This window comes from Prunus avium, chromosome 2 (assembly GCF_965620075.1).
Source record: "Prunus avium chromosome 2, drPruAviu1.hap1.1, whole genome shotgun sequence".
In the NCBI taxonomy this organism is placed as follows: Eukaryota; Viridiplantae; Streptophyta; class Magnoliopsida; order Rosales; family Rosaceae; genus Prunus; species Prunus avium.
The window spans coordinates 8,336,513-8,348,447 of record NC_142285.1 but is presented as its reverse complement, the minus strand read 5'-3'; the positions used below and the strand labels follow the sequence as shown (position 1 = coordinate 8,348,447).

At 40.3% G+C, this 11,935-nt stretch overlaps 1 protein-coding gene across 1 annotated transcript; it reads left to right on the top strand.

Annotated features, from left to right (window-relative positions):
• The first annotated feature begins 7,002 nt into the window (after positions 1 to 7,002).
• Positions 7,003 to 10,378, top strand: LOC148296403 (uncharacterized). The gene is made up of 3 exons (XM_088248511.1): positions 7,003 to 7,251; positions 8,420 to 8,896; positions 9,248 to 10,378. Exons 1-3 carry the CDS (start codon positions 7,003 to 7,005, stop codon positions 10,376 to 10,378), a joined length of 1,857 nt encoding a protein of 618 aa, XP_088104637.1.
• The last annotated feature ends 1,557 nt before the right edge of the window (positions 10,379 to 11,935 follow it).

Genomic DNA, 11,935 nt, shown 5'->3' with positions numbered 1-11,935 from the left:
TTTTCTATCAATAATGCTACGGGCACTAACATGTATTTTAAAACTATAGTATTACAACACGATAAATTATCCACAAGGAAATTGTGGTATGGTAGCATTTTATAAATATAGCCTACTCGGTTCATCACACATCAAAACAGGTTTGAAGTAGAAGCTAAATGGCTTGCTGGCCAACTTTGGTTAAGTTAATGGAGGTACATGAGTCAGCATGAAGGCCTGAGCTAGACTCTCTCAAAAAATAAATATTAAAGTATGCTTGTTGATGATGGGAAACAAATTTTGCTTGGAAGATATTAGAGTGGGCATGGTTCGGTTTGGACCGCTTTTTGCCTCAAATTAGAACCGATCCGTACTATTCATCCAATTTGGTTCGGTTCGGTTTTAATAAAAAAAAATTCAAAAACTATCCGGTTCGGTTTTGAACCGAATTATAAAAATTATTATTTTTTAATACAATTTTCAACTGAAATTTTATTTTTTTGACTTGAAAATTAACAAATTATTCAATTTCATATAAAATATAAAGATTAAAGCTAGAAAAGAGAGATATTTTGAAATTGAACTTAGATAAATATTAGTTATGAGATTAAAAATATAGCATTGAATATAAATAAATATTGAAATTATATATTTTTTAATTTGACCGGTTCGATTCGGTTCGGCCTGGTCCGATTTTTGAAGACAAAATCAAAACCAAAACTGGTCCAAACTGATCTGGTTCAATTTTTGACCGGTTGTTGACTTTTTGGTCAACTAGGTTTTTTTCCGATTTGGTTCAGTATGGTTCAGCTCGGATTTTCAGTTCGCCAGTTTGAATGCCCACCCATAGAAGATATTTTGAATTACCTAGGCAGCTTCACCTAGGAAACAACACCAAAGCAACTTTTCTGATTTTGCTTGTTTTTTTTTTCACCAACCCACTCACCAAAATCAATGGCAAGTGGGTATTTCTCATTGGCTGCTAGTTCAAACACTCTACCCACCTCATTTTCTCTATAAATAAAAGGAGAATTTATCAACAATGAGGACGACTCAACCAACAATCAAAACCCAAACTCAATGTCTCGACTCAACACTTGCAAATCTCTCAGTAGATTTCATCAAGCTTGAATACCCATTCCTCTCATTTGAATTCCCAGTTGACAACTCCTGATTGGAATTCTATTATTTTCTCAAACACACATACTCAATTTAATTCCCTGATTCGAATTACATTGTTTCTGTTTGTAATCTATGCCCTACCAACTCAATTGCTTGGTATGATTTTGCTCTCCTTGTATTTACTTTCTGCATATTTCACCTTCCATGTATTTGTCAATATATTGTACTAGAAAAATATTGAAGTCCTTAGCACTCAAGGCATAGAAAATAACTTTATTGGGTATGTTCCCCCCTCCCCAAAATTCATAATCGCTTGATTATTAGTCATTTATTTTGTGCACAATCTTTCATCTATAATCTCAGTTTGTTGGAGTTCTCATTGCCAACAATGGCATGCTTGCAAATGCATTCACACGATAAATCCCAACGACAGCCCACACATGGCCGTTGGATTTTTGGGGCACAACGCGATTAATAGTTTTTTAGTAAATCCAGATTTTCCATCTTTAAAAAAAAAAAAAGACATTTCCTATTTAGAGAGGCAATAATATACTAAATTCACACACACTACACAGATGCTATGACTCGAACCTAGGACTTTGCTCCAAACCACTACACTAGTTGAAATGCCTTGTAGCAATTGCTCCAAACCACTACACTAGTTGATCTTTTGCCAGATTTCCCATATTAAACATATGCTACAAGGCATTTCATATAACATCCAAGGAATGGACAGTGTATGGCTATTTGTTGAGCAATTTCGCAAGCGTACAAATCACACAAGTAGTTTAGGGTTAAGTAAAGTATCGTTCCCAAGAGTGATTTAATTTACTAAGTACCGATTATGATTAACCCAAGACTTTATTTGAACGATTGAATGATGAGATTTGATTGATTAATAAACTAAAAACAATAAATAAAAGCAAGCATATAAAAAATAAGATTGTGAGATTCAAGTTATGAGAGCACTAGAGCTTCCGATTTCACCATAGCAATTCTACCCAATTCCCTTAAAATGTTAATCCTAATTAATCTCCATGTTGACAGTCAATTTTCCTTACTTTATTCGATACTCTATCCTTGGTTATACCAAAAGTATCCTGTTTACCAACTCACTCTATCCCTAGTAGTGACATTAAGATAATAAGAACCCATTAAGCTCCTTGAAAAACCTACAAAACAACCACATAAATCATTACAAACATGCATGTCTAATCATGTAACCCATGACATCTATTACAAGAAGCAAGAGTCTAAATTGGACATCCATGTTGTCAATTTAGCATCAAAACAATTAAATGTTGGCATGATCCAAAACTTCTAGTTGATAGTGTAGGAGCTTTTTGGTTCTGGCAGCTACAGATGGGCCTGGGCTACTATTAGGGGTCATCATTAGGCCCGCGAGCCCATGGGCCGATGGGGGCCTGCTCGGCCCATTGAGAAAAAGCCCGGCCCAACCCATAGGCTCGGCCCATTTGAGCCCAAGAAAGCCCGGCCCGGCCCGCCCATAAAAGCCCGGCCCACGGGCTCACATACATATAAATAAATATGTAAAAAAACCCAAATTAAATGAAATATGGAGAAAATCATTATCTACTATCATTGTAAGAACTGAAAAAAATGAAGTAAGGGATAAAATATGATTTTATTAATATGGGATTGTATAACTATATCTTTATGTTTATGGGAAAAAAAAAAGAAGAGAACTACGAAGTTATGAATGAAGAAAAAAATGGAGACATAAACATATAGACAAATGTAAATAGAGAACTATGAAAAAAAGAAAAAAAGAAGAGGAAACATAGAAACACACCAAAACATAGAAAAAAGAATAAAGAATTGACAAAAAAAATACATATTTTAAAAAAAGACAAAATAAAGTAGGCCCATTTAGGCCCGGCCTGTTGGGCTTAACCCAGCTCGACCCGATGGGCTTTTTCAAGCCTGGCCCATGGGCTAGGCTTGGGCTTTGAATAATTTTCAAAAAAACTTGGCCCGGCCAGGCTCGTTATTTTCTCTCTCCACTTTAAAGCCTGGCCCGGCCTATTGACGAGGCCTAGCTGCTGTAAAGAGAAAATGGGTGGAATCGCCCATGTATCTGAGTTCAAGAATCAGACCCCAATAGTGCTTCGAAAGGTTCGTAGAGCCTTAGGAAACACCTTGGTCTCATTCACCAACAAAACCAACAGTTGCTTACAGATAAATATTTGGCTTGCCTTGAGAAGCTTGTGGCATGGAAGCTAAGAATTCATGAGTTTAGCATTAAAGAGAGAGATGGATGTGATTTCCTTTGAGAAACAGGGGTTCAAAGTAAGAGGAGAATGAATTTTGAGAGGATTTGTTGAGGGGAGAGAGAAAGAGATAAAGGTGGAAGAATGAGTGGTTTGAGCAAATTTCCGGCAGCTTGACGAAAGCTTCGTCAGGCTCTGGAGTGGTTTGCCATAAGAGAAAAAGGGAAGAAATAGAGGAACATGGCTCGAAATTGAAGGGTTCCAGTAGTGAGAGGGGATGCTTGCTCTCCCTGGATGTGGGTGAGATGATGGGTAGGAGATGCCTCTTTTTTATAGGCGAAACTCCTTCTTCCCAAGAAACTTTAGCTGGTGCTTCCCAAATTTGCCAAGTTTCCCCATCCATTCCTCTTCTCTTCCTTTGATTCATCACTATTTTGTGAAATCGCCCTAATCCAAACACATAGAGACAAGATTTTTGGGAGCTCTAGAGTCTTCTCGCAGCTGCCCCTGTGACAATCTCCTATCTTTGGCTTCCATCTCTCCTTCTTTCCTCCCTTATTTTATTTCAAGAGCTGGTATGAGAAAGAAGTGGGTAACAGTGTTGGTCTTAAAGGTGCTTTGCTCCCAGCAGCCTGCGCACACAAGTATCCTTTGGTTTTTCAGATGGTCTGTCTTGGGTTTGTCTCTGGCCATGTGCTGGAGACTCCCAACAGCCTGCACATGCAAGTATCCCTTGGTTTTTTTGTCGTGGTTTTGTCTCTGGCCATGTGCTGGAGACTTTCAGATATTTTCTAAGTCACTTGGGCTATTCTTGAAGGTGATGGGCTAGTTTACTAAGGGGATGGGCCAATTTTCTAAGGTAATAGGCTACTTTTCTCTGTTTACCCACATATTTGGGCTCAAGAAATGGGCTCAAGTTTTGGGGTTCCCAAGCAGCCCAAAACTTCCACTTCTTGGCTCATCAATGGGCCTCGTGAATGCTCGTAACCATCCATACCATAACCCACTCAGCAAGGCCCGACATTTGCATGTCTTGGGCCCATTTAAGCTTGTAGCGTGGTTAGGTGCAAAATAAGGGTTTTGTGCTTGGCACTGCATGTTGTTTGGCGTGCTCGTGCTCGAATTTTATCCTATTGTAAAGGGCTATGGTTGAGTCAAAATGACGTTTGACGGGATAATAAGCATGGTTTCATAGAGCCGGTACATTTTATAGGCTCGTTACAACTCTTAGGGTGACAGATTATATATTTGCTTGGCGTGGCACGTGGATTGTGACTTGTGCAAGCATGTATGACGAACTTTCGCGTGCCCAACATGGGTTTCTTCCCAGTAAGGTATCGCATTGGGCCCGGAATATATTTGGGCCTAGCCTTGGATTTTTTGGGCCTCAACGGATAGAACTATAAATTCCTAGTTTATAGGAATAAGTGAACGAGAGGAATTTTAAGACAATTAGAAACAAAAACAAGAAGCTAAGGAACTGCTTTGAGTTCTACTTGTCTATTTAATTCATCAAATGAGGTTTATATAGAAGTTCATCATCCTAAACTAGCAAATTGAAAATAGCAAGTGTTTTTAAACCATAAGAGTTGAATGGTTTTAAACACCTACGTACATAAGCCATACAAAGTTGGTGGTTTAAAACCAATTGTTTTAAACCACAAATTATTTATGGTTTTAAAATAATTAAATAATAATATAATAATATATGATTATTTAATTATTTTGTTTGCAAGATCCTCCTGGATCATGGCCAAACATTCAAAGCATTAAGCATAGTAATAGATACTCAACATGGAAAAAATACTTGGAATCAACATTGATTACAGAAATTGAGTATTCCTGGCTAGGCTACATCATAGCTCTAGCAAATGGAATTAGTTCAAGACTACTTTAATAAAAACCATGAAAAATAGTGTCACAGAAAAAACCCAATTGAAAATTTGATCTCTGCTCCAAAGCAACTTTAGCTTAGGGGTCATCGTTAGGCCTGCGAGCCCATGGGCAGATAGGGGCCCACTCGGCCCATCGAGAAAAAGCCAGGCCTGACTCATATGGGCCATGGACCGGTCCGGCTCCTTGTTGAGTGGGCCGGGCTTGGGCTTAGGTGTCTAAAGCCCAGCCCGACCCATAAGCTCGGCCCATTTAAGCCCAAGAAAGCCTGCCCGAGCCCGCCTATAAAAGCCCAGCCCATGGGCTCACATACATATAAATAAATATATTTTAAAAACCCAAGTTAAATGAAAGATGGAGAAAATCATTATCTATTATCATTGTAAGAACTAAAAAAAATGAATTAAGGGATAAAATATGAGTTTATTAATATGGCGGTTGTATAACTTTATCTTTATATTTATTGAAAAAAAAAAAAAAAGAACTATGAAGTTATGAACAAAGAAAAAAATGGAGATATAAACATATAGACAAATGTAAATAGAGAACTATGAAAAAAAATGGAAACCTAGAAACACACCAAAACATAGAAAAAGTAAATAAAGAATTGACAAGAAAAATTCATATAAAACATAGATAAAATAAAGCCCGGCCCGGCCCATTATTTTCTCTCTTATCTTTAAAGCATGGCCCAGTCCGGCTCGGCCCATTGATGAGGCCTACTTTAGCTCCAAAACGTCATCTCTGTCTCTCTAAAAATTCTCCCGGTGTTTTTGTGGTATCTGACTTCTCTCTCCCCAAAAGCCAACATTGAAACCTCCTATTTATATGCTCCCTAACTTCCTATTCTAGTTGGAAACTAATAAATAAGAAATCCTAACTTTATTAGGACTTCCTTATTCAACAAGGGAGACAAGAAATAAAAATTAATTAAACTAATTAAGTCTCCCAAATACACTTAGAAAGCTCCTCTACATCACTTGCACCTCAAAATCAGCCCATATAATGAAATTCTCTTGAGAGACTTGCGAATTTCTATTATAGGTGTGGTCGAATCGGGCATGTTATGGACTCTTGCATATTTGAGGAACCATCGACAAACGAATCGGTGTATGGAGAGTGGACCAGAGCTAACATCATCAGGGAATTCCATGATCCCAAGCCTCCAAATAGAACGCCAGGAATAAGACGGCGAGCCGCCACAGTCCGGCAACAGCACAGCGAAGGTGAGATGGAGCGTGTGCCTCACGAATCAAGAGAGGAAGGTAGCTTCCACGTGTGTCAGAGCCAGCTTGGATTCGGTGAGTTGACCAGTGATCAGGCAGGGGCAAATGGGCAATACGAGCGTAGTCGAACGTTGGAGGTTTCGTCTGTGTGCCAGGCAACACAGGAACCAAGACACACACATTAGTTGTATCCAAGGCAAGCTGCACAGATCGAAAATCTTGGGGATGGAAATACGATAATCATGGAGGAACTAAATGTAGAGACTGGTTTCTCTTGGCCCCACAATAGGGTGAACCCCAGGTCAAATGCGAATGAGTTGGAATGGGATGGGGGTCACGTGACTAGGGGCAACTCCTTTATTACTAAGTGGACCAGAGCTGGCCCAAAAGAAAGATCTTCTAGGTTGGGTCTTGGGCCTATTGGATATCCTGTGCAGGTGGAGCCTTACCTTCCAAACCCGTTTGGGCCTAAGATCAACCTTGCCTCAACAAGAATTATTTCACGTGTGGATTCAACCTTCCACAACTTGGGGTTAAAGCGGAACCCATAGATGGAGAGGACTTGTAACTTGGAATCGGCAGGGAAAAAGCAGAAACATGGGCATGGCCCTACTTTAAACCTAGAAGAAGTTGAAGATATAACAAAAGAGGCAACTATTGGAAAGGGGAAGGAGCAGATTGAAGAGCCACAAAGAAGGAGGTTTATCAAGGCAAAGAAGACAGCACAAGGTGAAAGTAGCAAGCCTAAGGGAGTGAGAGGTAGAACTCGAGGTCTATTTGAGAATGCAAACCTCACTGAGGTTAGTATTGTACAAGCTGATGATTGGACACAGGTCCACACAAAAACAAATGATCAAAGAACGAGCAAGGAAAATTGGGGCAGTGGTGGCTGGCCTTCAACAGTCGCACGTCAACCATGAACTACATTCTCTGGAACTGTCAAGGCCTTAGGCCGGACTTGACAGTTCGTACCCTCCGGGGTTTGGTTCATAAATTCCGGCCTATTGTTGTTTTTTTTATGGAAACAAATAAAAAAATAGCAGAACTGAAAGATTGAAGTGTAGCTGTGGTTTTCAGAAGGAATTTTGTGTTCCCCCAGTTGGCAGTGCTGGAAGGTTATGTCTATGGTGGGATGAGAGCATCGAACTTGAGGTGAAGGGTTTCTCAAAAAAAATTATTGACACTTTTATCACTGACAAGTAGAAGGGAGTGAAATATAGGGCTTCCTGGGTCTACGGGTCTTCTTATAAAGAAGAAAAGGACGAATGTTGGCACCTTCTTGAAGACGTGCTGAGGCCTACTAATTTACCTTGGTTTTGCGGAGGGGACTTCAATGAAATTCTTTGGTCGTTTGAAAAGCATGGAGGGGCTGTGCACCCCTCAAACAGACCACGGTATTTGCATAACTTCATGGAGAAGACAAATCTCTTTGACATAGGGTATCAGGGTTCGAGGTTTACTTGGAGAGCACATAGACAAAACGGTCTCTTTGTCTAAGAAAGATTGGACAGAGTTCTGGGGAATTTGCAATGGCAAGAAGCTTGGCCAAACACATCCATTGCTCACTATCCTGCCATTGGATCAGATCATAATCCACTAGTCATGGAAACGGTCAGGCACCACAAAAAGCAGAGAGGGCAATTCAAGTTTGAAGCTTATTGGGGAGAGGAGGAGGAGACAAAGCATATTATAGAAAGAGCTTGGGACAAACAGGTTCATGGCTCTTGGTTCCACAAGTGGCATACTAAGCTTCAACATTGCACTACCACACTTCAAAATTGGAGCAGAGAAAAATTTTCGAACAATAAAAGGAAGTTGGAGATATTACACGCTGATCTTAAGGAACACCAACTGCAGTGGGATGATAACAAGGCTAAGATTAGGCCAATCACTTAAGAGATAAACGCAACATGGGCAAGAGAGGAACAATACTGGCAACAACGTTCAAGGATTAAGTGGTTGCTGAAGGGGGATGCAAATACTTCTTTCTTCCATCACTCAACTTTAGCACGCCAAAGACAGAATAGAATCCTGAGAATAAAAGGAAATGATGGCCAGTGGCATGGGGATGACTATGCTATTAGAAGAGTGATTGAAAATCATTTCAAAACCTTGTTCACTACTGAGGCATGGTGCAACAATGGTGATATCCTTGACTGTGTGGATTGTGTGGTTACCCAAGCTACTAATGACAACTTGTTGCAGGAAATTAATGTTGAGGAGATAAAAGAGGCTACAATGCAGATGGGGGGCTTAAAGGCGCCTAGCCCCGATGGATATCAAGGTGTCTTCTACCACAAATATTGGGATATAATCCACAATGAAATTCACGGTATTATGGAAGATTTCTTCGTCAACAACCGAAGCCCAGCATCCCTGAATAACACTAATCTTATGTTAATTCCTAAAATTCCAAATCCTGAGGGTGTCTCCCACTTTCGCCCTGTTAGTCTATGTAATTTCTCTTTCAAAATAATCTAAAAAATCATGGCTAATAGATTAAAGGTGTTTCTGCCACAAATTATATCTCCAGCCCATAATGCATTTGTCCCCAATCGTCAAATCCAGGAGAATATCTTAATCGCTCATGAGGCCTTCCACATTTTGAAACTGAGAAAAACAACAAGAAGGTACGACTTGGGCATCAAGCTTGACATGAACAAGGCCTTTGACAGAGTGGAATGGCCTTTCCTCGAATTAATCATGCTTAATATGGGTTTCGATGCAAGATGGGTGAACTTGGTGATGAATCTTGTTCGGACTGTTTAGTTTTCTATTATTCTCAACGGGGAGCAGGGGAAGAGCTTTACACCAACAAGGGGCATCCGACAGGGAGATCCACTTTACCTGTATCTATTTTTGATTGTTAGTGAGGTCTTATCCCTCATGATTAAGAAAGCTCGTGAAGCTAATCTTCTGCATGGCCTCAGTTTTGGAAGGAACGAACCTACTCTATCTCACCTCCTCTTTGCAGACGACACTCTCCAATTTGTTAAGGCCAATGCTCAAAATTTCCGCATCATGAAGTGCTTGCTGGATGACTATTGTAAAGTGTCTGGGCAGCAAATCAACCTTGGAAAATCTAGCCTTTTCTTCAGTCCAAACACCCCAGCAAACCTGCGAACTGAATTAGGGGCCATCTTTGGCATGTCTGCGGTGGAGGACCCTGGTAAGTACTTAGGCCTCCCAACAATGTGGGGGAGGTCAAAGAGAGATGCTTTGCAATTTGTAAGGGAGAAGCTATTGCGTAAGATTAGTGGTTGGAAACAATCTCTTCTCTCCCAAGCCGGAAAGGAAGTTCTCATCAAAGCCGTCGCGCAAGCCGTTTCGACTTATCCAATGAGAGTTTTCTTATTTCCCAAAACTGTTTGCACAAAGATGGAGAAGGAGATATCTAATTTTTGGTGGGGTCAGAAACATGAGGAAAAGAAGATTCACTGGGTAAGCTGGTCTCACTTGGGTCTGCCCAAGCATGATGGCGACATGGGCTTCCGTGATTTTCATGACTTCAATTTGGCCCTTCTTGCTCGACAATGTTGGTTGCTGCTCACCGAACCTGAATCCCTTTGGGCTCAACTAATCAAAGCTCGCTACTATTCGAATTGTAATTTTCTTGAGGCCAAAAAAGTTAGCAGGGCTTCTTGGGCATGGGCCAGCCTTATTGAAGGTAGAAGGGTGATCCTAAATGGAGCAAGATGGCAAATTATGAATGGTGCAAAGGTGCGAATCTGGTCGGATAAATGGATTACCAACATCCAGGGAGGGGAATTGTGTCCATATCCAAATACAACCATTGATCGAAGTGCTACTGTGGAGACTAGTGTTTTCAAAGGAATGCCTTCGCGCGCGTCGGAGCGAGGCGGCAGCAAATCGCCTCAAGGCGTCGTTTGTTTCGCGAGTTGCACGTTTAGCGCTGGGAAGGCGTGAGGAGGCGTTTCAAGGCGCAGTGAGGCGGAGCAAGGCGCAACGAGGCGGAGCAAGGCGGCAGCAAATCTGGACACTCAGAACTGGAAGAAATTTTGGGAGTCTGCAAATTGGCTGCCTCTCTGCGAGGAAGACGACTCGCGTGGTTTTTTTTTAGGTCAATTGTAATGAAACGACGTCGTTTCGATTGAAGTGTTAAAAAAAAAAACTTAAAGTGAAACGACGTCGTTTCACTTGGAGTGTTTTGAAAAAAAGAAAACACGCAAGTTTCTGTTTTTTTTTTTACTTCCCTTAATTTGTAATAAACTTAAAGCAAAAAAAGGACAATGCTTGGCTCCTGATGTATCAGGAGCCATGCCTCCTCAACAATGATGTGGCTTCTTTAAAAGATGACACATGTTTCTATTCTTTTTTCTTTTTTCTTTTTTGTTTCACTGACTCTCTCTCTCTTCTCACCCACTCTCCTCTCCTCCCCCAACTCTCTTCTCTCATCTGCCCATCTCTCTCCTTTTTGTTTCATACAACAATTTCTTATCATCGGCGAATTCGAAACTTCTCCCTCTTCATCATGGGCAGGTGCATAACCATCGAATTTCTGACGAATGCAGCACCATGATTCACGCATCCCTTCCATTCTACATTGTAGATCTAGATCTGAAGAGTGAGTTGAGATAAATAAATAGCTCTTGGAATTTGGTACACAATTGCTAGATCGCTGGTTGCCTTGTCGGCCACAGTCGCTGAAGATGACGACGACGACGACGACGACGCTAATATCCTCTCTCTCTCTCTCTGCCTTTCTTTCTAAGATTTTTTTTATGCAACAGAAACTTCCCACCGGTCTAAAAAATGAAATGGAATCGCAACTAAAAAGATAACTCACAACAACTCACCTTCCAGGAAAATTCCCCGCCATGTTTTTCTTGTTTGGATAGGTTGATAATTTTGAAAACCCATCATGGTCCCTTTTTTTTTAAGACTTCAACAAGGAAAGGTAGTTGGGTTTTGATTCTAAAAATTATATTATTTCAGATTTACAAGAACAGATTAGTTAGATTTCTGAGGGAGTCGATGAAAAATAAAGTTTTTATCGGATTAGTTGCTTTTTCCACCACATTTTGGCGACTAGTTTTTTTTGTTTTTTTGTTTTTTGCTGCGAAATTGACCACTAGTTGCAGGTCGTAAGAGACAAAGAACAAAAAATGGCAGCCATAAGAGACGGGGGATGAGAGAAGAGAGAGTTGGGGGAGAAGAGGAGAGTGGGTGAGAAGAGAGAGAGAGGGAGAGAAAATGAAAAAAAAAAGAAAAAAAAAGAAAAAAAAAACATGTGTCATTTTTTAAAGAGGCCACATCATTGTTGAGGAGGCATGGCTCCTGATATATCAGGAGCCAAGCATTGTCCGAAAATTAATATCTTCTTGCCTTTTCTATCTCCAGCCGACTGTAGCTTTTCTACTTAACTTTTTTTTCCCCCCCTAAATTAATATATTAACACACACACACATATATATATATATATATATATATATAGTACAACCCTAATTTCTACTCTTACTAGAT

What these genes read in the sequence shown, in the direction of transcription:
- LOC148296403 (XM_088248511.1), top strand. Translation starts at nt 7,003, where the DNA reads ATGGAGAGGACTTGTAACTTGGAATCGGCAGGGAAAAAGCAGAAACAT. An exon ending in AGAATGCAAACCTCACTGAG is followed by an intron (nt 7,252 to 8,419) that starts GTTAGTATTGTA and finishes TGGTTGCTGAAG; the next exon opens with GGGGATGCAAATACTTCTTT. An exon ending in GTGTCTCCCACTTTCGCCCT is followed by an intron (nt 8,897 to 9,247) that starts GTTAGTCTATGT and finishes AACGGGGAGCAG; the next exon opens with GGGAAGAGCTTTACACCAAC.